The following is a 23,653-nucleotide window of genomic DNA, read 5'->3' as shown; positions in this document are numbered from 1 at the left end:
GGAAAGCCCCACTTCAATACTGTTTCCCTCTTACAGCTCACGCATGCAATAATGCTTCCACTAATCTTGTTTCTTGGATACCCCCGGCCACTGGGCATGTAAAGCTAAATACAGATGGATCTGTTTTGAATGGAGTTGGAGGAACTGGTATGCGGCTCCGTGACCACACCGGCGCCATCATCTTCAGCTCTTGTAGACACCTTTTTTCTTGTGATGATATTTTAGAGGCTGAGATCTTAGCAATCCGGGGGACTCATGCTCGCTCTACAGTGGAGCAGTCTACCAATTTATATTGAAAGCGGCAATTTGAAAGCAGTGAACATGGTGAAAAGTGGAGATACAAATAGATCAAAATATGCCTTTCTTATTAGAGAGATTAAAGATAGTATGTCCGAACGTAGTTCTTGTATTACTCATATCTATCGTAGTTGTAATAATTCTAGTCATGTTTTGGCCAACTTTGGGAGGACTCAAGGCCGAATCGCTGTATGGCTTGGGTCAGGACCAGATGCCGTTTTGGACGCTGTTAAGCGTGACTGTAACCGTGTTTTGATTGAGTAATACAAGAATTATTCCGCAAAAAAAAAATCAGCAAAAAACAAGGCAAAAACCTTACAACCTTGGCCACAACAAGCCAGACTCAGCACAGACCCGAACAAGCCAAACTCAACACAAAGTGCAAGCTCCAACCATCAATCTTGCTCATCAATGTCATCGCCATCATCAGCGTCATCAACTGAAGTGCCCTCGACTCGTCGACTCTGGCTCCACATCTTAGCACCATCGGCATGTAAACAGAGGGAGTATATACTACTGTTTCTTGAATAAACGGGATACTTGAATTTTAAAAAGTTACTCCAAAAACTGTAGCAACTTTCCCTTTTGTTAGAGTTTTCCTTCTCTCGCTGACTTCACTGTCATTGAGCGCTGACCCCTCACTTTATCGCCTCTCCCACTGCGATTCTTACTCGGGCTAACACCACATAAACGCACCATTTGGAACATAGGAATCAAAACGCCGGAATAGAAAAACTGCAAGAAATGAGATATCATGTAACCTAAATTCTTACAGCAATCCAAAACACAAGAATACACCAGACTTGCTATTTGGACACCACATAAGAAAAACGCAGTAATCCTAGATACATGAGAGAAAACATGAGGTCTTTCCCTCCAAAATTCCTTTGCATTGCCATGTTCCATAGGAACCTTGGTGAGCCATTCCTTTGTTTCAAACGGCACAGTCAGAAAAAAAAATATGTAGGAATTCGATTCTCCAAAATTCCTTTGATATTCCGCCGTTTCAACTTTCAAACGGGGCCTGAGAACGGAAACAAGTCATGACTGCAGCACATTACAACGCTACAACGAGTGAGAGATAGGGCTTCTGAACCACTTGGAACAAAGAGATTTTTTATTTTATTTTTTTAGAAGAACTTGGAACAAAGAGGTATTCAGGGCGTTCATAAAAAAGCCAATTCCAATATCTAGGCCCTGGACAGGGCCCCACCTAGTCCTGATCAGCAACTGATTTGCGGTTTATCTTGACTCAGGGCCATTTGGACCTCGAGTGAACAATAATACAGTAACAAGTTTAGTGATGGGTTTGCTCAATTTGGACCTCTATTACAGTTTCCTGTCTGAATTGGAATTGAAACCAATACAATATATAGGCCTCCAATACAGACATCCAAACACAGCGTTAAGGATTATTCTCTTTATTAGATTGGATCTCACGAGTACTGTGTGAATAAACAACACTCACCTCGATTCATATACCACCTGCAATGGGTAGTGCTTTGGTAATTGACCACATATGAGCTCTATGGGCTCGGTTTCAATACACAAACGTGTCTTCCTCAAAATCAAGATTAAATACTCCATACATACAAAGTACAGTACCAGACAAAATCCATATTCACCAAAATTTTATCCTAACACCAGAAAACTGAGCAAGACCAGCAAGCATGCACAAAGTAAAGGTGTATGCTACCAAAATCATGAAGGCAGCGAGGGGAGAGGCCGAAAGCGTGTCAACTGAGAGATTTACTAGACCAGTTAGGATATTTGCCTGCAAGAGAATGTAAATGTCAGTTTCTTTACACTGGCCGCTTAAAGAGGTACATATATCTGCTAAAATTTGACGATTCGGTCCTATTAGTCATAAGTTCCCATTTTGGCATCAGCAATAAGAATAACAAGTCATGATCTTACCACAATGAATACCCCAAGCATATTTTGATTGAATGCTTCCTCAAGAACCAAATTCTTGTCATGTGAAATGGACCCCGCTAGTGTGAGAATAGATATAACCTGTCATTATAACAGTACCCATCATGAATAGTGGAGCCTGAACATTTTTTTAGCAATTTCGTACCTAGTAACAATACAATTGGTAAGTATTAGCAGGCTCAAATGTTGTTAGACCCTTCAGGCAACACCACAACAGGTATATTTAGTTGCGGCTGGAGCTAAAGGGCTTGGTGGCACCCTCTAGTTAGGTAATTTGCTGCTTTTCCTTTAGTGTTTGCCCCTTTTAGTAACCTGGATGGTTGTGCCCCGCATAATGCATTTGCTTAGTAAAACTCTTCTTTAAAATATATTTACATGGTACTTCTTCATGATCCCAGAAAGAGAATGTAACTAAGTAGCATGCATTCGAAGATGAGAAGTGTGTGCATCTTTCCAGTTTCCAGGCTCTAATATCAGATTCAGACAATCATTAAAATATTAAAACCAGTTGGTGAACTATAAGTACAAAGGGTAAAGCTAAACTTTCAAACCTCATTTTTCAGCTAGTGCACATTATTTTCAGCTATGTTGCAGCTGGTGCACATTATTTTCAGTTGAAATTTGAATGTTATCCTCATTAGAGAAGATGAAACTATGCAATAAACACTATCCTTACGCTTTTAGAGCCCACAATTGGGTAACAAAGGTACTATCAATTAAAGTACTACATATTATTCTTGTCTTCTGGATGTCCTAATCTGACAATGAACGCATGCTATATAAGTTTATAAAAGCGAGAAAGGAAATAAATACCTGAAAATTCTGGCCAAACACAAGCATAACATAGGCGAAGTTACACTGCAAAATGAAATGCTTGAATCATTTTGCTCCAGAAAGTAAAAGAGGAAAGATAAGTTGCTGGAGTTACTTTGTCCCAATTTCGAGTGTAAAACTAGTTTGTAGTAACTGTAGCATTTCCTTTCACTAAAAAAATAATGATTTGGGAAGCTAGTTTCTCCACATATCCATTCATGTTGGAAGAATCACATTGCATGAGTGGAAGATTTACATTTCAACAAATGCAACAAATGTTCTTACTTCAGATTTACTTAGGCCAAACCTAAATACTATGAAAAATATATGTCATACTCCTACATTTAATCATGTTTAAACATAACATGTCCATTGAGATACTAAGAGCACAGTACTGTGTTCTATATACCATAGGTTGCTGCTACATTGCATGGCTATCACAAAAATTCTTCAAAGATGAGTTTGCACTTTTAGTGTCAGTGTAAACAAAACCAAGCATGTAGGTAGTTAGTACCCTACCATTCGTCGAGAAACTCTTTCAACATAGCTGTCAAGAATGATCGCCAAAATCCTATGAACATGCACCATCGGAGAAAATGTTAACAACCAAGAAACATTAGAACTCTTATTCATAGGTGTTCATGTTATCATTGCTTCCTACCAAAATGATGCCGCGAGAACCCAGACTTTTACCACTTGAGTGCTCCTGATCTTTCCTTTTGAACTAAGGTTATGAAACAAAAAGTAACCCAGAGATACACCAATCAGGTACATACCCCAGTATCCTGTGGAAAGAGGGAGTTCATTAGATCGCATAATGTGGTGCATGGAAATCTATGATGCTGAATATTCAGATATAAAGTGACCTTGATAAGTAACAACAGATAATCACCATATTAAAGTTCAGCAAAACAAAAAAGAATGATGGAAAGAGAGCGAGCTCTTCCTGGGATGAAGGAGTTGTGGGTACATGACTCCACCCAACAGGGTTCAAATTTTAGTGCTCACATTTAGACATATGTGTGCTCAGTTTCGAGCATGCACGTCTTTGTTGCAATCATGGCACACCTGGGTGTTCATTAGGCTTAACATGGACCCAGGTTCTTCTTTTCCATCACATTTGGGCCCAGTACTCTGCATCTACAACCTTAACCATGGCTTCCGCTGCCACCTCCTGTTGTGCCTCATTACATCATCAAACGTAACGACGCACTGCCGTTGCAACCCTGTTGAACCTAACACTCTCCTCCTCATACCGCCTAGCCAGACCTACCGGTGCCCAGAACTCTTATTGCAACCAGGAGTGACGGGGGGTGTGAAGCCATCCCTAACCAAGGAAACGCAAGCGCTGTTGTTGCCAAAAGCGAGCTTTGGCAGAAGAGAACTCATGACAGAGGAGAGCTTCAGCTAGACAAGAGAGACGAGGAGGCGGTGGCGATAGAGAGAAGATAGCACCAGTGATGGCAATGAGCATAGCCCTGTTAACCCAGACTTTTACCACTTGAGTGCTCCTGATCTTTCCTTTTGAACTAAGGTTATGAAACATTAGAGAGACGCATATGCAAAATATCAACCTATAAAGCGCGTGTGCTAACAATCTTGGGAGGGAATGAAGCAAATTCCAAGCCGTTTTGACTTCTGGGGATTTATTTTGTCAAGATGATCAGCATGATTGGCAAAGTAAAACAAAATCAAATTGATAGTGTTTTCTGGTATTTGTTGGACTTTGTTGCTTGTCGGTAATGATTATGTTTCAAACAAAAAGCTATGCTACTCTCTATATCCTTCGTTAGCATTGGAAGCAATTGACGATGTGGGGCGACAGAAGAAAACTGAAGTGCTGTGAGCTTACACTCTGCATTTTGCAACATCTTCAAGCACAATATCAGGATTAGTGAGAAAGGACAGGTGTGGGCTCAATGTGGTGATTCATTTGGTTTTAATCATGAGCTGGTAAACCCAGTATAACACATATTTGTTCACTGAGCTTTCTGTACAAATCTGGACCAGCAATGTTATTTTGTCAAACAAACAAAAACCAAGCTTGGACGGCTCTACGCCTCTATGTTCCTCAGCATCTTATGCAAAAAAATGACAAAAAATTCATGTACACATAGATATTTTTACCAAATATGCTATACACGCCTTCCTTATTCTGGCCAATGATATCAGCACTTCTCTCATCAGATGTGAGATACTCATTCAACCCAAAATTTAGCCATACCTGGTATCCTGTAAAAATAAATAAGAGCAATTTATCTACTGAAAAGGAGAATTGTAGCACCTCTAAACCCTTCTAACCAAACTGTAAAACTAGAACCATTAGTACCTGCAAGAACAAGCATACCAACTATCCCGCAATATTTAGGATGAATCCTGATAATGGATGTAAGGATAGAAACTGCTGCAAGGGTGAAAAAGAAGTTCCAATGGACACCATATTCTCCTACATGCACCTACAAGGTAACAAACAGAACATACCTCTTCAGAAAAGACAGCATTCTAATATAGAAAAAATGGAGTAAATAACCTTAGATTATGCATTGCAAACTGAAATCCAATCAACCCCACTTTCATTACTACACAGGACTGCACATGCTATAGTAACTATTATATCTAATTCTGCTTAATACAGGTTTCAGTATCTAGAAATGAAGGAAGTGAGAATATGAAAATAGACAGGGACAGGAAAACACAAGAAAAGGTTAGCAAGTCTGCACGGATGGCATTATATGATAAATTCTGACGGATGCGTAATATAAGTAATTGGCACAAGAAAAGTACCTGATAATCAACACCTGATGTAGAGATAAGACGAGCAAAGCCAAGAAATACTAGAGGACTTATGGACCTCAGTGCTGCCTTCCATCTCCTAAAAAACAGAAGGTGCACTATGAGATAGAATACTTATGCTATTGAATAGTGCCTATTGGCAGATCTATCGGTCAGAAACTACAGTTATCTTCCCAAGAAAATTAAAAATTCAAAGAATGATTCTGCCAAAGTAACTGCATTTTTGCAATGATACTGGACAAACACGGGATCATTTGTCAGTATGAGGAATATATTAAGTCAGAAAGCTACTTGGAGAACAACCTAACAAGAAGCGATTAACACAGGAATGCCACCTACATGCAAATAGAAAAGATGCAAAAGTTGCAGGACAGATCTTATTTGAAAGAAGAGATGAACCACTCATTTTATCCTGAATACTACTAATGATTATAATTTTCTTCATTTATCAATGAACTGACAAAGCTAATATTTGCATGCAGAATTGTAATACTCTGTATCTCAATTTAAAAAGGGCAAAAAAAAAAAACTCAGCACACCATAATGTACGTGGTGAAGTTGAAACTTCTAGGTTCCTACAAGCTCCTATGCCCAGTAAAAACAGTCAACATAAATAAACATTAGTTCTTTAGAGTATCTACAAAAAACAACTTATGTTGTGAGAACATTTTGACATAAAGCCCAAAGGACGACAGTATCTAACACTATGACTATTGACTAATAATTATTATGATAGAAAAAGTAGGATTCACTTTTGCAGAATACAGAATATACTTGTTCACAGAGTTTGCCTTTTAGTTTCAGTATTCATGTGAGTTACTTCCGACTTAACTAGATGAGAACCCTTAGCATCATGTTGAATCCAAATATATATATTTATTAAGCCCTAAAATATTTTCTTTAAGACAAATGAGATCATTTAAGCACTTACATTGAGGTTATGTTTCGTGCTTGTCTAGACACCAGTGCGTTAGCCACTACAAAAGACCCTACTCCGAGATCCATCTGTTATGTCGGAAGAGAGATCAGATTTCTGATCTTTCAAAAATAAAGGCAAACATGATTCAAATTACACGAAGGGAAGCACGGGTCGAGAACCTTACATTAATAACCACTCCCTCCGTCTCAAAATTCTTGTCTTAGATTTGTCTAGATACGGATGTACCTAATACTAAAACGTGACTTGATACATCCGTATTTAGACAAATCTAAGACAAGAATTTTGGGACGGAGGGAGTAATAAATAATAGATTGATGACGAAAAATGGAAGCAAGGCATATTTGTAAACAAGAAACTTGTGTCAATTCCAGAAGAACAAATAATAAGCAACGATGAACAGTAGTTGATGACCTAATCATACAGGCGAAAGGCATGAAAATTGGACAACCACAAAGATGACTATTAAGTGATGTGGACATCGTAAATCGCATTCGACCGGCAGGTCAGCAACCTAGACCAGGGTAGTCATACTGCCGCAGGGCTTGCAGCAACAGGTAAAAAAGGTTTGAATTTTCCAGCAAAGTTAAGGATTGTGGCCTTCATCAAGTATGGTTAGACATGATAAAGCACCAGATTTCGGGAGTTACAAAGTTGCAAGTCAATCTACGACAGCTGTTGTCAATCGGTATTGAGTTGATATATTATCCAGCGCCACATCAGATAGAGTCAGTGCTGAACATATGCAACCATGGCAATGACACCGGAGCAAGAAGCAGTTGTAGAGGTGTCGCAAGAAGCCGACACAGTCAAGCACAGCGGAGGAGGCAAGCACAAGAGGAGGAACGGCAGTGCATACAGGGATAACATCATCAAAGGTGCAACTAGAAGCAGCGGTAGCAGAGCAGATAGATGAGATGATGCTAGGAGAAGCAGAAGGCATACAAATGGCGGCAGAGTCCTCTGTAGTGACGTTGTTGAGCCCAGCTGGAAGAATCCAGGCCATGCATGTGTGGAGATTGACTCAAACAATCTGGTTCTATGTGTGCGCACAAACACGAAACAAGAGTTTGGTGTGTGCAATATTTGCAAGATACAGTTCTGATTGCAAAACAGACTCCAAGAATATGCACCAGGGATGAAGTCAGTGGTGGCGGCGGTGGCACTGCTGAGCGCAGCCGGTGGAGTTTCCTAGCACGAGATTGCATTGTGCTGATCCAATGTATGAGATTATGAGTATAGACCAGCCAAGCAAAGATATATGTGAGCAACGATTTGCATGGAAGCCAGGAGATCAATTAGGGCATGAAGAGTTCGGGCCAGGAGATGAATAAGGAATGTTTACACTGCAACAAAACCGTGAGGATCACAGGGCCAGCTTTGTATTGATTACTAGCTCAACGTGCCATGAGTTTACTTCCATGTGCACAGCAGGATGGGCAGCGATACTCTGCGCTGAAGGAGGAGCGGTGGCTGTGAAGCAGCAGGAGGCATTACCGGTAACACAACCCACTCCAGCCCCTAATGTGCAGATACATCTCTACTTCATGCACCAGAGGAGTCCACGACTGACAAATGGATTTCATTTAACCAATCTAATGAAGCCGTTGATCCTTTGCAATCCAAATAATATGCACATTTGCAGCTGCTGTCACTTTTTGCACAACTAGTTCATGATTTTGTGCAATTCTTAATGATGATGATTATAAAACTAGGCCATCATGGGGGCTACACACCATGTAAACAACCTTTGGCTATTTAATTGGCCTTCATGACGAAAGTAAGATGCGGAACATGTAAAAACAAAAGATAAACTAAAGAAAATGCCTGGACGAATTAACTTACAATGCCACTACCATATGTTTCAGCCTTTGCATACCGTCTAGGAAAGATTTTGAAATCCACTGCCAATATGGACAAGCATGTCACTAAAACCTACAAAGAGCACAATCACCATTAATACTGCAGTAGTACTGCTCCATCTCTAGTACTGGTGAAGGAGCGATAATGTGTTACTTATATAATCAATAAACTTGTGCATACCACTGACACTCGGTAAGAAGATATGTCTGCCCTAAGAGAAGGCAGATGTTGTTGAGCCTTGAGATGAGACTGAGACCTGAAAGTGCAGTGTCATATAACTCCAGATCCCCAAGGGTAGTGTGTCACGAAAAGAAATCAGAAGGGAATTAGAGCAGCAAAAACAAGGTAACAAAAATTGGAGTAATAACTAAATACCAAATACCTTTTAAGCAAGATGTAGATAGATATCACAACTACAAGAGAAATTGCACAAATATAAGCCCATTCAGCTAAGATCTGCAACAAACCAAAGGAATAACCACAGATTCACTTCATCATGAGTTAAAAAATGTTAAAGCTCAGCCAAAGATTGGTAGATGACAACTGAATAGTTCAGTACTTCAGTATAGGCTTGTGCTTTGCACGTTCCCTGATTTATGCCGTTTAACAATTCCATCATGTATGCATATTAAAATGCAATGAAGAGGGTACTTGCCGTGAAAATCAGAAGTATAGGCAATACAACAGTGAGACAATCTATAACCAACGCTGAAAAGTAATACACTTCATCTTTATGATCAGCAAGAGCATCATCATTTTTCTTCACTGAATCCCTCCTAATATTATCTATAATAAGATAAAAACAAGGAAGTAGAAATCTCTGTCAGATCTACTCCATGCATGAAAATAAAGAAGTTTCTATTATTGATAACAATGACTACATCAGGGTAAAAAACATGGAAAAACTGAGAAGGATGCCATGATATAGCTAGCATCAGATTGGTCAGCACAGTTTAAAGTATTGGACATGCTAGCTGGATCGTTGAATATCAGAACATACACATTTATGATCAAAACGCTAAATGTGCAAAACTGCAGCATACTGGCAACTGAGATTCCACTTTCCAGTCATAATACCTACACAGTGATGAGCTGTATCTCACTTGCACATTTGTTGCACAAAAACATTATACATTTACATGAAAAGATAGAAATGGTTATGAAAAATTACAGTATATCTAACCAACTGACCTCTGCTGCTCCATTTCCTTAAAACCACCACTGCCTGCAAACCAAAAAAGCAAATCAAACCACAACCCTGACGTGCATATATAGATACAGAAATATTGGGAATCTAAGGGAGAGAGACTGATCAGTCACCGGCACGATAGTGGAGAGCACCGCGATCTCCAGAAGGGACGACCCCGTCAGGTTGCTCACGAATCTGCGTCATGAAGGGGGAGAATACCTACAAGTTAGCAGAGCAGTACGGGCGAGAATAAAGTGGTGCGAACGCAGGTAGGGTTTGAACTTTGCACTCACTGCTCCTTAAGAAGCTTGTTCGGGTTCAGGGGCCTGTCGAGGAGACCCTCCATTGTTGGACTGCGAGAGGTGGTTCAGTTGCTGTGGGACCCCCTGCGTGCAGGAGAGAGGTTGGTGGCCGCAGGTGGTGGCAGCGGCTAGAAGGCCGCAGGAGGACGGTTGGAAGCCAAGACTCTGCCTCTGACGGTGGTGGCAGCAGCGGCTGGCTGGTGGATCAAAGATTTTGAAACAGGGTGGTCCACCTTAAAAAAATTACGATAAATATGATATGCCAATAGCACAATAGAAGTTGATCAATATGATCTTAGAAAAAAAATCTCAAATAAATCTTGATTTTGCATAAGAAAAAACCTACATGCCTTGAAAAGTTCAAAGAAGACCATGTGCATGTGTTCATTCTTCCACATTTTATACATATATGTAATCGTGTGGTCCTAGTTGACATTATGTTCTTCAATATGACAACGAAATTTACTGATTCAGAAAATGAGAACAACGTATCAATTGTTTGACCCAAACTGAAACAATTCAGTAGTTAGTAACATTTCTGAAAATTACAGCTCCAGATGCCCACATGGATTCAGAAAAATGGATCCAAACTGAAACAATTCAGTAGTAAGTAGTAACATTCCTAGACAGGACTCATCACTAGTAACACAGTACATTACAATTTACAGAGGAGCCCAGCAAGCCTTAATACGTAACGAGAAGTACTGGCAGGTGGCAGCACGACGAGCAATGAGTGTAATCAGTAAACAGAAATTGCGGAAGAGGCAGAAATCTTATCAAACGTACCTCAAATCGGGCTGGGCGGCTGGCTGCGTGCCTTGTGCAGCTGCACAACGCCGCGCGCCGGGCGTCGGCTGCCGAGTGCGGTCTGGGCGGCTGCCGGCTGGTCGCGGTGGGGCAGGGGCGGGGCGGGGCGGGTAGAGTCGACGGCGAGGCACGGGACCGGGTGGCGAGATCGGCGGGAGCGCAGAGCAGTCGCGAGGGGAATCGGGGACGCAGCGGCTGTCCTGGCCGGAGCGTTTTGCTCTTCCTTCGCGCTGGGCCTGGCCCATATATGCACATCACTGGAGTATATCAGTATATCACCTCCCCCGCAGATCCGAAAAAAAAAAAGACCTCCCCGCACACACAGGACGAACAAGAGCCCTAATCCCCAAATCCTCCAGCCCACTCTCAGATCTTGGGACCCGATCCCTAAATCGGACCATGGATCGACTATGCGGCATCATGGCCTGAGATCCTGTCGATCCCGGATGTGGCGGGCAGCGGCGGATGACTGGAAGCTCGCCGGCCGGACAGGACAAGCGGAGGCTGAGCAGCGGCGTCTGACTTACTAGGTACGACATCAAAACTATTTAGGTTAACTGCTATGGGTGGTCTCATTTCTTCGTAACCAATAGCTTTGCTCTAGCCTTAGGATCTGTGTGGAAGTTACAGATGTATAGTCACTGTCACAGAAATGCAAGTCAAGTGAATCAATTCTAAAAGGATTCTCATCAAAAACAAGAAAAGGGTGTAGAAGGAGCCTGTAAAATTCTAGCACCGTACACCTGTCCAAAAGAAATTTCAGTGCTCCCTCCGATCCATATTAATAGTTATTAGTTGGCTGGACTTCGTTTCTGAACTTGTGCTTAATGGAGCGGTTGTAGTACAAAGATGTCACAATGTTAATGCATGTTGGGCTAGTTTGGTTGCTGCGCTGGAGCGATTTGCTTGAGCCTCAACGATTCGTGTTTGGTTGCCACACTGAGATGGCGCTAATTTGGAAATAGACCATTTATTCGTAATTGCATTCCCGGAATCCTCCTTGAACAAATGTCTCATTTTTGGATACATTCATACATTGGGAGCAAAATTGGAAACCCTAGCTGGTATTTTATTTTGGAAAGGATAACTGATCAAAGAGACGTAGTTTCACTCAGGCACGTCCATCAGGCTCAGGCGTCCGACTTGCAGTCCACTGTGTCTGGCGCTCCATCCTCCAGACAGTCGTTGGTGAGAACGAAGGAACCGGTGACAACAAACTTTACATTTTAGCTTTCACAAAGTGTGTTTAAGTCTTGACGTTTTGTACTCAGGCATTGTTTGCAACTGTTAGGAGCTAGGGTTCTGCCCGGTCTTGGCCGTAGGCGGTAGGGGAAGGAGGGGGCTGGGCGTGGCGATGAGAGGCCGCGCCGGCGGCTGGGCGCCGTCACGGGAGAGGAAGATGGTGGCGGCGGCGCAAGAGGCAGGGGGCGGCTAGGGTTCCGGCTCCTCTGGGAGCCGGGCAATAGAGATAATTTTCTTATTGCTTAATTCCAAAAAGAGTCTTACAGTCTATAAGAATTAACCTAAGATAACTTGCATAAGAATTAACCTAAGATAACTTGCATAAGAATTAACCTAAGATAACTTGTGGGCTAAGATTGCCCGGTGGGCCTCTACGGCCGTAACACTTCTCCCCGCCTGCACAAACAGCTTGTCCTCGAGCTGTAAGGTGGGGAAGTGCTTGCGGAACTCCTTGAGGCGATCAACCAGCGTCAAACACATTCTCGACAGCTGGGGCGGCAAGGTCGGCGGCGACGGCGTCCTCCGGAATGTAGTCTGCAACCTCCAGGTAGAAGATTCGCGGGCAGGCATGGCCGGACGTGTAGGGCTCGTCGCAGTTGAAGCACAACCCTTGGCGGCGACGCTCGAGTAGCTCGGCTGAGGTGAGCCGGCGGAACGGGCGTCCCGCAGTCGCGGCGAGGGGTGCCGCAGAAGCCTGCGCAGGCCGACCCTGCGCGGAATCCGGCCCGGGTAGCGACCCAGTGGTCCGGGACGGTGATTCCTGCTGGATGGCCACCGCGCGGCGCTCGAACGCGCGGGCGTAGTACATGGCCGACTGGAGATCCTGGGGTTCGCGAAGCTCCACGTCGACGTGAATGTGATCCAGAAGGCTGCCGACAAAGAGCTCAGCCCGCTGCAGGGCCGTCACACCTGGCGCGTGACACGCCAGGGCCTGGAAGCGGTCGGCGAAATCCTGCACCGTGGAGGTGAAAAGCAGGCGGCCCAACTCGGCCAATCGGCTCCCGCGTAATGGCGGTCCGAAGCGAAGAAGGCACAGCTTGCGGAAGCGCTCCCACGGGTGCATGCCGCCCTCGTCCTGCTCGAGGGCGTAGTACCATGTCTGGGCGCCCCCGCGGAGATGGTAGGAAGCCAGCCAAGTGCGCTCCGACGCGGGTGTCTGCTGCCCGTGGAAGAACTGGTCACACTGGTTGAGCCAGTTAAGAGGGTCGTCCGAGCCGTCATAAGTGGCGAAGTCGATCTTGGCGAACCGGGGAGGCTACTGGTTGGGCGCGCCATGGCCCACTGCCTCGGCGGTGCTGAGAGCTGACGACGGTGCTCGGTCCATGGTGGGAAGGCCGGCGTAGGCCCCCGTGGCGCCCGATGCCCCGGGTTGCAACTGGGGACCCGACGGCTCCCGAGCCTCCGTGTAAACCGGCGGAGGCGATGTCTCGTGGAGCCAGCCCGGAAGCGGAGATGGTGACGATGGGAACCGGACGTCCTGGATCGGAAGACCGCCCGGCGCGGACCGGCCCAGGCTAGGGCTGGGCGGTGGCGGCGGCGGAACCTGCACTGTGGCCGCTGGGAGGGACGGCCAGGCGGGGGGTGGCGCGGGCCAGGCCGGCCACTGCGGGCCCTGGGCTGCTACTGGCGGCGCGGTTGGCGCCACGAGCGCTGGCGTCGGCCACTGGGGCCAGGGCGGCGTGGAAGCGGCCGGCGATGGTAGCGCCGGGTAGCCCTCGGCGATGGCCGCGGGGACCGAGTACCACGGCAGTACCAGCTGTCCCGAGGGTACGGCCGGCGGTGGCGGCCCGTACGGGCTAGCCAAATAGAGACGGATGCCCTGGACGGCGATCACCAGGTCATATAGCACGCCGGCCATGGCGGCGAATTTTGTACGGGTGGCAGTGGCTGGCCTTGGCTCGGCGTTGTGCCGGGGGCGGGGGCGATCGGCGCCGACGGGAGGGTGAGCGAGGCCGTGGCGCTTGGTGATAAGGCGGCGGCGGTGGTGGAGTTGGTGGCAGCGGCGGTGGGGGTGCTGGTGGGCAGCGGCGGCGGTGGTGGCGATGACATGGTCGAAACCCAGGTAGCTGATACCAAGGTGTTAGGAGTTAGGGTTCTACCCGGTCTTGGCCGTAGGCAGTAGGGGAAGGAGGGGGCTGGGCGTGGCGATGAGCGGCCGCGCCGGTGGCTGGGCGCCGTCGCGGGAGAGGAAGATGGCGGCGGCAGCGCAAGAGGCAGGGGGCGGCTAGGGTTCCGGCTCCTCTGGGAGCCGGGCAATAGAGATAATCTTCTTATTGCTTAATTCCAAAAGAGTCTTACAGCCTATATTTATAACCTAGATAACTTGCATAAGAATTAACCTAAGATAACTTGCATAAGAATTAACCTAAGATAACTTGCATAAGAATTAACCTAAGATAACTTGTGGGCTAAGATTGCCCGGTGGGCCTCTACGGCCGTAACAGCAACCAATAAGTTTCAAATAGTATTAGCGAACTTGTTACACGCCACTATCAATAGCTTGTACTATTTTGATTTATTCGTTGTTGTTTGGCATTTTATTCAACTATCTGAGCCACTGTAACTATTGTTCCCAGCCGTCAGCTGCAGAACCGCTGTTGATAGCCACTTCCATCGTTGCCGCTCCCTGCTTCAGTAGACTGGTATGCCTATTCTGCCTCCCTGCTCTTCCTTTCATTCTGTCATGCACTGATATTTGATCTGACTATTTTAGTGTTCCGTCTCTACTTGTCAGAATGGCTTGCACACAGATGAACTGCTCCAAGAACGGGACAACCTCCGCTGCTGACCTGACAGATGACCTTATCATCGAGATTCTGTCCCTGCTGCCCGTCAAGTCAGTGTGCCGATTCAAGTGTGTCTCCCGGCTCTGGTACCTCCTCATCTCCCAACACCGCAAAAGGCTGCCCCAGACCATCTCCGGCTTCTTCTACCCCAAGCACATATACAACAATGAGGATGGTTTGATAGGATTTCCCACTTTTAATGGTATTTCGAGGGACCAAGAGCAGCTATTCCCTGATTCCTCGTTGCCCTTCTTGACGGGATACAGGCAGATTTTGCCAAAGGACTGCTGCAATGGCCTTATTTTCTGCTTCTGCTGGAAAGACTCCCCAATACACGAAGCTGATTATGTGGTATGTAATCCTGCCACTGAGGAATGGGTAGTCCTGCCTGATGCTGGCCATAAAAGCGATGCATTGGCGTACCGTTTGGGTTTCGATGGAGCCGTGTCACCCCACTTCCATGTGTTCCAGATCCTAGAGGGTGATGAGGACTATGGATATATCTCAGGTGTTAATATCTACTCATCAGAGACAGGAGCCTGGAGTTACAAGGAAAATGGTTGGGGCAACAATGAGATTCAGATAGTTGAGATGAGAGGTGTCTTTTTCAATGGAATGATGCACTTGCTCACATGTGAGTTTAAGATACTAGCAGTTGACACGGAGGGTAAGACGTGGAGGACCATTTCTTTGCTGGAAACTATGTGTGTTGAAAACATAAATTTAGGCCCTCTTGCTTTTATTGGTCAATCTCAAGGGCGATTGTATTTTATAAATATGAGAGACAATGATAGCTCCAAATTATCAGTCTGGATTCTCGAGGACTATAACAGTAATGAATGGATCTTTAAGTACAACATCAGCACTTCACAACTTTTTGGGGAGCTTTCTGGGGAGAAGGATCACATGTTACAACGGGACTATGCTGATCTCATGTTCCAAAGGGACTATGCTTTGATCGCAATCCATCCTGAATGCAATTTGATATTCTTTGTTTGGAGGTGCAAGGATGTGCTACTGTCATATGACATGCACCGTGGTAAAGTTTGTGTTATCTGCAGTCTAAAATATCACTTGTATGACACATTTCCTCCATACCTTCCCTATGTTCCATTTTTCTCACGCATTGGCAGACCAAGAGTGGAAGCATGACTCCAGGGTGGAGGCTGACAGTTGTTACCGACAATTATATGGAGTCTTTTACAAGTGTTGGACCTCCGGTTATCAGAACCAAACCATAGGATTACAGCTTTGGTATAGCTCTCTAATAACTTTTCTTGTTCCCTCTGCAGTTTTTGCTTTTGCTATTATTTAGTCCTGATATATCTATGGAATGCTTTCAGTCATTAAGACTCTGTAATATAAACTTGATTGAGATTGTTTACCAAGTTTGCTTGTTTTGGACTGACCTGATTATGTGCTAGTCATTGGTTTCTTGCCTGCTCATTTCTCCTTCTCCAGCTTATCTTATCCATTGAAAAACCTTGAGTTAGATGTAATCCTTAAGGAATAATGGAAAAATATACAAGAATGAATCGTTGCTTTCTCATGCTAATAAAGATAAGGCACAGTATCCATCGAGTTAAAGTATATGCATTAATAGATCTCTCTATTCCATTTCTAAAAAATAGATCTCTCTACAATTTATCCGCAACCCACGGAGGCAAGAGTGGGAGACAGTGTGATGCCTTTATGAAATGTGCTTCTTATACGTGAATCCTGGACGCAATTGCCATGTCCATATTTTCCATATACATTGACCGCTACTTATACCGATCTTGGCAGAACCTTTGCGAGTTTTTGCCTGACCTTAATGGTGTCCTTGTAAGGCCAGGAGCGTGTGCCCCCATTTTTAAAAATTGCATGAACTCTGTAGAAATTTTGTGGGATTAGTAGATACTGAGGTTTTTATGTTTGACATGTACGCCTGCATGTTTGGCGTGCTAATGCATGTTAACCCATGCATAGCAACATTTTTTGGATGCATAGCTGAAACAAGTTTAAACAAGACAAACATCTGACGAGAAAGGTACGCAGCTATTAACACTGAGAAACGATGCCATAGCTGTTGTTTTAGTGTTGTATACGAATACCAATATATGCATCCATTTAAACTCCACGCGGGTCCGAAAAGGAAGTTCTTTCGAAATGCTGTATGGCCTTTCCCACTGTGAAACTGTTTTTCTTTTCTTTTCAGAAAGGTGCTGCACACGCACACCTATTGTGTTGCGACCCATGATGTTGTGTTGCCGAAGGACATGAGGACGATGCGCGCAGGTATAGAGTCCATTTGTACGCAATGTACTCCCAACGTCTTACATTTTGAGACGGAGGAAGTATCATGGAACAGCTGACGAGCTCGAGCACTTGGCACGGACAATGCATGCTGCTGCTTGTAACCGTCGTTTCTGCGACCGTGTTATTACTGACCGCTGCTGCAATAATCGGAAGCGGTGTTACTGGAAAAAAAAGCGGGGGCATGTGAGCTCGGGATCAAGAGAGCACTTGCGCGCTATACGAGACTATGTAATCTTCTTTTCTGTACAACTTAAAAGTAAAGCGTGTGTGTGCTGACCGGCAATTATCTTACTGCGCTTGTGGCAAATCACAGGCTTCGGGAGCAGAATCTGAAAAACTAACGGTCACGGTCAGCACGCACTGGTTGGCCGAGCGGCTGGGCTGTTGCTGTGCTATAGCCCCTGGTCGTTATCCAGCAGCCGCAGGACGGAAGTTGCAAAGCTGGAGCCAAAACCAACAGCTAGCCAAACGAAAACCGGGGCACCCTGCCGGTGCCGCCCCCTCCGGTTTTGGCCGCTCTCTCGCTCTCTGCCGGCATGCCAATATATACGCCCCTCGATCGCGCTGCTCATCGGCTCATACTACATAGCAGACCTGCCGACCAAGACCCTCTTACATCAGCTTTGTTCCTTGCACTGTCTGCTGGCAATGGCGGAGGCCAAGGCTGCACCTGCAACGGCGGAGGGCAGCGGTGGGAGGAAGACGGTGGTGCTGGTGGCCGTGGACGACAGCGACCACAGCAACCGCGCGCTCGAGTGGGCCGTGCGGCACGTGGCGACGGCCGGCGTGGCGGCGGCCGAGCTCGTCGTCGTCCACGCCAAGCCGCCCGCGTCCTCCGTCGTCACCTTCGGCAGCCCCGGTGCCGGCCGCAAACCCCGTTAATTTCCAGCTTTGGTTCTGTTCGGAACTCTCGTGGTGAACTGGAGCTTACTCTGCTTCGGAATATTCAGCCGCCGCCGGGGACGTGGTGAGGGTGGTGGACGCGGACCTGCGCAAGAGGGCCGAGGACGTCGTCGACAGGGCGCGCCGCCTCTGCGTCGCCAACTCGGTAACAGCCACGACTCCCCATTGGCCGCATTGCTCGATCAGAGACATTTGCTGTGACGACGTGTACTGCTCATGTCAAAACGCAGGTGCATGGTCTGATAGAGGTGATGGAAGGAGAGGCGAGGTACGTGCTCTGCGACGCCGTAGACAAGCACCACGCCGACCTGCTCGTCGTCGGCAGCCATGGCTACGGTGCCATCAAGAGGTAATCGATGATATGCCTGCATGCTGCTGCCGAATAGCCATGGGTTTTATTTTACCTGAACATGGACGCTTGTTGCAGGGCATTTCTCGGGAGCGTGAGCGACTACTGCGCCCACCACGCGCACTGCTCCGTCATGATTGTCAAGCAGTCCAAGTCCAAGAAATGATAGCGTCATTGTGGTGCCGAGCTTGTTGTATCTCTTAGTAAAATCCAGAGTTCTGTGTGCGTGAAAAGTGATGTCAAAAAGATATGTGTAAACAGTGTCGCAAAACTGAACCAATACCTCAAATCCAGGTTATATTTTCAGCATTACAAACGGCAATGTTACTGTATTCAAATATCTTCGAGCCAACGACCATAGATAATAATCCAAGTAAAAATGCTGACAATGAAGAGAGTACATAAATCTCAAGAATCCATCCAAACAAGTTTTTACAGAAACAAAGGAACCTAGAATAACCGAACACAGAGATAGTACTATAACAGCGGATGCAGAAGTTGGCGAAGACAAAATTTGAAGAATTTGAAGACCATGGCTCCGCCTCTCACCGCTCCTAGCCTCGCATCCGTTTTACTCTGATTTGGCCTGAAAATGCAATTGGATACTTAGCATAAGAGCAATGAACACTTCCCAATCGACAATAAGTAAACACAAGCACAAGAGTTATATTACATCAGGAGACCGGGAACGTGATGGGCTCTTGCTTGGGTCCCTCTTGGGGCTTGCTGCTTCACCATTGACGACGGGCTGAGCAAAAACAACCAAAGTAAGTTTCATACACAGATATTGCAAAAGTATGACTGCGAATACTTACGGACGCAGCGACAGGGGATCGGGATTTTGCTGGTGATCTGCAAAAAGTTCCAGAAAACAAGAGAAATCAATATCCAGAATGGGGCTTTAATAGCTTGCTTCCAAGAACCTCCATCCTCCCCAGCATTCCAATCGCCAAATGCAAGTAAAATGGGCTCACAGAAATGAAAAGCAATCAGTTGTGTCAAAAAACATGCAGTACTGAAAGTGTTTTGTGTCAATGTTACGGCATATACGCTAGAACAGCCCTCCAATTTGAAGCCTGTGAAGGAGCCAGTCCTCGCATACTCAAATCTGAGCAAATACCATTGTGCCGTCCAAACCGTCAATCCTTAATGCTCTACTTCCAGAGTTCCAAACCTCTATGCCCAAGCTCTGATGTAATCAGTTACAGTCCATTAGGTAAAGAAAAATAATAGATGATTTTTAGCTTCCAGTTCAATTCCCAGTTTATTACCATACCTCGGTCAACCAATGGGAGCTGGTGCAAACTGACCAAATCCCCATCCTCAATTTCCTAATACGCAATCCCTAGATCGCCGCACAATCCCTCATCTAAGGAAGAAATGATTCGAGGCTTTAAGAAACACCGGACACTAGCCAGTTCAGTTAGACAAGAAACATGTGACACCAGAGTGTGATAAAACTTGTGACAGTTTCCAAGCAACCAGATAGATAATAATTATGCCACTAGTTTTCCATTTAACACTAGGAAAAATCAGCAGGTTTAACTAGAATATCATACATAAACCCGATATGCCAATGCAAGAGGGTTATGGTGTATTGCCACCTGGCAACATGGACATTTAGGATGTCAGATGGATTGATGCATCTTTTGTTGATAAAGATTGCATCAATGAGAAACAATATTTAAGATTTTCCAGACTATTAGTTTTCAAGTTTCAACCAGAACATACTTCTTTTGTAATAGATGTGCCAACATATCAAGCAACATTTGATTATAAAATAATTGCAGTGATGTCTACTTGTTCCATCTTTCTTTTTCTTTTTCTTGGGGTAGGAGGAGGTACGCAGGCCATAGGAGCTCAGTTACCTTGATGGAGAGCGTCCCTTTGACGGTGACCTTGAATGGGAAGAAACTGATCTCGACCGAGATCTTGACGCTGAACGGCGTGATGGTTTTTTCTTTGGACTGAAAGCATATCCAAATTAGGTCAGTGGTCAGTTACATTATACAGGACCAACAGAATTGATCGAAGCCTGACCTCGGACTCCTGCTGTAGCTGCCACTTCGGCTTCTGCTACGGCTGCGTGAATAGGAGCGGCTGCTTTTGCCAGCATACTCCTTCACCTTCAGGAAACAATAAGATGGTGTGTTAATTAATTTCAGAACAAGTCAATGCCCAGAACTGAACTACAAATAGACATCTAAGTGTACCCTTATAGGCGCTCGAGAGAATGCATTTTTAAATTCAGTATCATCAAGCTTCCTTATCTGCAAAAAGGATAATTCGAGCAAATTATTTCTCCACCTTCACAAAAATAAGTAAATGCAGCTAGAAAACCCCATACAAGATTATACAGGTGTAACAAAATTCAGCATTCCGTGTACTGAAAATTAGCAAGACACCAGAAGTGACACCAAAAAGGAGAAGCGGAACTTACAGCATACTTCATGTCATCATAGTTTGTATAATCAACAATTCCAATAGTACCTACAGCAAACAATGATGTAGGTCAAAAAAGGTGGCAGCAACATAGCACAGATGACTTCACAGAAAGAACAATTGTTACAACAGCTTCTTCATTAAACCGGAAAGTGTTGAAAAATTGGCAATTTAAATGTGCTAACAGTGAGTTCTCTTTTGTACTAAGCTCATCAATGAACATGTTGGGCATATTAAAGGCATAGTGCTATCATGGGCCTCAACAAGAGTAACCAGTGTAATGTGGTCGGAAGGCATAAGTATTATCACCATTTACTAAAAATAAGTAATAGCAGAACTTCAATAAAATATAAATCAGGCGATAAAGCAAGTGAAGAGATTTATCTAATAATAATGCAACTTCAGACAATCGCTGGTGAATATAATGGAAACAGTGAGAATAGAACTGCAGCAGGGACCCAAACTAACTCACCACCACCCTCACGATACACCTCAGAGAAACAAACATCACCAGCCTTTCTCATATGATCCTGATAAAAAAAATTATGAAGCTTCAGAGAGGGAAGGGTGAAAACATGATAAGGGAGAAAAGAGCAGAAAAGTTGACAGAAATATCATTCAGCAGACCTTTAGATCTTGCCATGATGCAGAAGAAGGTAGTCCAGTAACCAGAACTGTCAAAAGGCAGGCACAAGTTCAGTTTATAGACGGAGAAATTGAGCAATCCATATTCTGTTTAGATATATATTTTGCGTACCACGATACTCTGTATGCCTAGAGACACCACCACGGCGTCCTCCGCCACCATAGCTGTTCGGAAGGGATGAAGAGTTGGCCCTCCCGCCATGTGCAAGTTCAACCTGTCCATGGTAGGGATTAGAAATGTGAACTGAGAAGAGCAAGCTACAAGAAACCCATTGCACGTACCCGCAGACGATTCCCATCAAAGTTGTAACCATCTCGACCATGAATCGCATCTTCAGCATCACGGGGATCTTCAAACTACACACATGAAGTAGTTCTTGGTGACCTCGAACAAACCGATCGAGAGCAAAGGCAAATAGAAAACATACTCAACAAGTTACCTCAACAAAAGCAAAGCCAGGTGGCCTTGGGGGGACCTTCAAGTCAATTTCAACTATCCGTCCATACTGCAAGAAATATTTTTAACATCAGATATTCCGACAGAATCCGAGCATAAAAATCCAAAATACAGAGCAAAGTAGGAACTGCATGTTATTTTGGCACAACCATAATGTCATCTTGTGTACCACTTAAAAGATTGACATTGAATGACATATTATCACAACAAAACTAAACCATATTCATATGTTCCAGGATACGTTAAACACACCAGAGTCACAAGTATTTGACAGTCTAGCATGTCACTATTCATTACCTTAATGTAAACAGAAGCATATATAATGGAACTGAGAATGCCAACCTTGTAGAACAGATCCTCCACCTCCCGCTCCCTGATATCCCCTGGGAGGTTCCCAACGTAAATGGTCCGGCTCCAGCGCCTACTCATCCTTCCTTGCTTACTGCAACCTATACCCAGAAGAGCACGGTAATTAGTTATTATACTTACTAGAAAAATAAAGACTGGCAGGATTATCTGAATTCAGATACAGCAAACAAAACAGCCAACACAACCACGAACAAATTTACACGACGAACAAGCACACTGCAAAATCACTGGCCTACTTCAGGCCGCTAAAGGCACGGACAAAACTTCAGGTTGAGATTTCCCGAGAAAAACAGCCTACGATTTCAATCCCCAAGGGGGCGTTCAAGGCGCGAGAGATCCCCGCCGTCCTGCCACACCCGCGCCCACAAACCCTAGAACGCCGAGATTTTCCAGATGAAATCAAAACCGCGAGAGGGCGGAGGCGCGGCTGCAGATCCGCGCGCCCACACCAAACCCTAGACGAACAGAGCACGCCCCCGAGTAAAAACCGCCGACGAATTCAGCAGAGGAAAACGGCAATCGGCGTGGGGAGATGGCGGAGGGGGCGGGGAGATGGCGGGGCGTACCGGAGGAGGGGCTGGGTTCGCTGCGCGCGCGGCGTCGTCGCCGGCCGGGGACGAAGGGGAACAGGAGAAGATAGGGTTTACGGGAGGGCGGGCGGCTTGACCTCCCGAGCGGCCAAGCTATAGAACAAGCAGCGTGCGGGTTTGGTCGGTCCGCGTCTCTATGCATGTGGGCCCCGCTGATGTGAGTCCGGCATAAGGCGTGACGGGCGCGGGCCGGTGTCTAGTCGAGCTCGGAGTTGTCTCACGATTGGGCCTAACGGGCTACTAAACAACGAGAATCTCACGTTCTCTTCCAAGCTTCCAAAGGGCTTTTGTTAAAAACAATATATAGGGGTTGTTTGGACGAAAGTATCCTTCTAATAGCCCTAAAAAAAAGTATCCTTCTAATAGCCCTAAAAAAAAGTATCCTTCTAATCTTGAGCTCAAATGCTCCTGCCATGAACAGCAAAATCGAAAAAATGAAACAAAATTCAAAAAAACAAACTTTAAGAAATGTTTGAAGTGCATGCCAATTTTCATCACGAAATCACATTGGAGCAAGTCATGGCAAAAAAAAAATAGAGCTCCAACATGCATTTGAAAGTAACATTTTCAAAGTATCGATTTTTTACCATGCCTTGCACCAATGTGATTTTTTTGCATGCACTCCAAACATTCTTT

General features: G+C 45.1%; 4 protein-coding genes across 9 annotated transcripts; 2 read left to right on the top strand and 2 right to left on the bottom strand.

Moving 5' to 3' along the window:
- Positions 1-1,696: 1,696 nt before the first annotated feature.
- Positions 1,697-11,282, bottom strand: LOC119362472 (uncharacterized protein At4g17910-like). Of its 3 annotated transcripts, none has more exons than XM_037627697.1 (17): positions 10,916-11,282; positions 10,121-10,362; positions 9,959-10,022; positions 9,830-9,863; positions 9,294-9,424; positions 9,021-9,094; positions 8,819-8,894; positions 8,621-8,710; positions 6,770-6,843; positions 5,830-5,917; positions 5,375-5,501; positions 5,173-5,277; positions 3,707-3,830; positions 3,565-3,616; positions 3,046-3,090; positions 2,215-2,313; positions 1,697-2,071 (listed from the first exon to the last, which is right to left on the bottom strand). In XM_037627697.1, exons 2-17 carry the CDS (start codon positions 10,171-10,173, stop codon positions 1,919-1,921), a joined length of 1,389 nt encoding a protein of 462 aa, XP_037483594.1. In that variant the 5' UTR covers positions 10,174-10,362; positions 10,916-11,282; the 3' UTR covers positions 1,697-1,918. The 3 variants fall into 3 exon arrangements, with proteins under 3 accessions (XP_037483594.1, XP_037483595.1, XP_037483596.1); XM_037627698.1 differs by having other exon boundaries at positions 10,121-10,326; XM_037627699.1 differs by lacking the exons at positions 9,830-9,863; positions 9,959-10,022; positions 10,121-10,362; positions 10,916-11,282 and adding an exon at positions 9,639-9,715.
- LOC119362473 (F-box protein At5g07610-like) lies at positions 11,283-17,545 on the top strand. 3 transcript variants are annotated; one of them, XM_037627702.1, is made up of 5 exons: positions 11,283-11,466; positions 14,755-14,820; positions 14,913-16,003; positions 16,098-16,218; positions 17,162-17,545. In XM_037627702.1, coding segments are annotated over exons 3-5 (1,212 nt in total). In that variant the 5' UTR covers positions 11,283-11,466; positions 14,755-14,820; position 14,913; the 3' UTR covers positions 17,163-17,545. The 3 variants fall into 3 exon arrangements, with proteins under 3 accessions (XP_037483599.1, XP_037483598.1, XP_037483600.1); XM_037627701.1 differs by lacking the exon at positions 17,162-17,545 and having other exon boundaries at positions 16,098-16,352; XM_037627703.1 differs by lacking the exon at positions 17,162-17,545 and having other exon boundaries at positions 11,285-11,466; positions 14,913-16,352.
- Positions 17,546-17,624: 79 nt separating this feature from the next.
- Positions 17,625-18,814, top strand: LOC119362471 (universal stress protein PHOS34-like). Its single transcript, XM_037627696.1, has 4 exons — positions 17,625-18,121; positions 18,213-18,310; positions 18,396-18,514; positions 18,593-18,814. Exons 1-4 carry the CDS (start codon positions 17,911-17,913, stop codon positions 18,678-18,680), a joined length of 516 nt encoding a protein of 171 aa, XP_037483593.1. The 5' UTR covers positions 17,625-17,910; the 3' UTR covers positions 18,681-18,814.
- A 24-nt stretch (positions 18,815-18,838) lies between these two features.
- Positions 18,839-23,142, bottom strand: LOC119362468 (serine/arginine-rich-splicing factor SR34-like). Of its 2 annotated transcripts, XM_037627695.1 has the most exons (14): positions 22,994-23,142; positions 22,401-22,507; positions 22,042-22,107; positions 21,884-21,958; positions 21,714-21,816; positions 21,584-21,630; positions 21,429-21,486; positions 20,955-21,004; positions 20,728-20,784; positions 20,555-20,640; positions 20,383-20,481; positions 19,330-19,366; positions 19,188-19,262; positions 18,839-19,100 (listed from the first exon to the last, which is right to left on the bottom strand). In XM_037627695.1, exons 2-14 carry the CDS (start codon positions 22,485-22,487, stop codon positions 19,086-19,088), a joined length of 855 nt encoding a protein of 284 aa, XP_037483592.1. In that variant the 5' UTR covers positions 22,488-22,507; positions 22,994-23,142; the 3' UTR covers positions 18,839-19,085. The 2 variants fall into 2 exon arrangements, 1 of the variants encoding a protein (XP_037483592.1); XR_005173412.1 differs by lacking the exons at positions 18,839-19,100; positions 19,188-19,262; positions 19,330-19,366 and adding exons at positions 19,373-19,703; positions 19,791-19,883.
- Between the last annotated feature and the right edge of the window lie 511 nt (positions 23,143-23,653).

This window comes from Triticum dicoccoides, chromosome 2B (genome assembly GCF_002162155.2).
Source record: "Triticum dicoccoides isolate Atlit2015 ecotype Zavitan chromosome 2B, WEW_v2.0, whole genome shotgun sequence".
Classification (NCBI taxonomy): domain Eukaryota; kingdom Viridiplantae; phylum Streptophyta; class Magnoliopsida; order Poales; family Poaceae; genus Triticum; species Triticum dicoccoides.
This window is presented reverse-complemented; position numbering and strand designations above follow the sequence as displayed.

Excerpts from the sequence above, each read along its gene's own strand:
- LOC119362472 (XM_037627697.1), bottom strand. The coding sequence starts at position 10,173 with ATGGAGGGTCTCCTCGACAGGCCCCTGAACCCGAACAAGCTTCTTAAG. Across the intron at positions 5,918-6,769 it reads GCACGAAACATAACCTCAAT|GAGATGGAAGGCAGCACTGA; the intron begins GTAAGTGCTTAA and ends TCTGTTTTTTAG. Across the intron at positions 5,278-5,374 it reads TGGTATGCTTGTTCTTGCAG|GATACCAGGTATGGCTAAAT; the intron begins GTACTAATGGTT and ends TTATTTTTACAG.
- LOC119362473 (XM_037627701.1), top strand. The coding sequence starts at position 14,914 with ATGGCTTGCACACAGATGAACTGCTCCAAGAACGGGACAACCTCCGCT. Across the intron at positions 16,004-16,097 it reads GTCATATGACATGCACCGTG|ACCAAGAGTGGAAGCATGAC; the intron begins GTAAAGTTTGTG and ends ACGCATTGGCAG.
- LOC119362471 (XM_037627696.1), top strand. The coding sequence starts at position 17,911 with ATGGCGGAGGCCAAGGCTGCACCTGCAACGGCGGAGGGCAGCGGTGGG. Across the intron at positions 18,122-18,212 it reads CGTCACCTTCGGCAGCCCCG|CCGCCGCCGGGGACGTGGTG; the intron begins GTGCCGGCCGCA and ends CGGAATATTCAG. Across the intron at positions 18,311-18,395 it reads GCCTCTGCGTCGCCAACTCG|GTGCATGGTCTGATAGAGGT; the intron begins GTAACAGCCACG and ends GTCAAAACGCAG.
- LOC119362468 (XM_037627695.1), bottom strand. The coding sequence starts at position 22,487 with ATGAGTAGGCGCTGGAGCCGGACCATTTACGTTGGGAACCTCCCAGGG. Across the intron at positions 20,641-20,727 it reads TCTCTCGAGCGCCTATAAGG|GTGAAGGAGTATGCTGGCAA; the intron begins GTACACTTAGAT and ends TGTTTCCTGAAG. Across the intron at positions 20,482-20,554 it reads AGCTACAGCAGGAGTCCGAG|TCCAAAGAAAAAACCATCAC; the intron begins GTCAGGCTTCGA and ends ATATGCTTTCAG.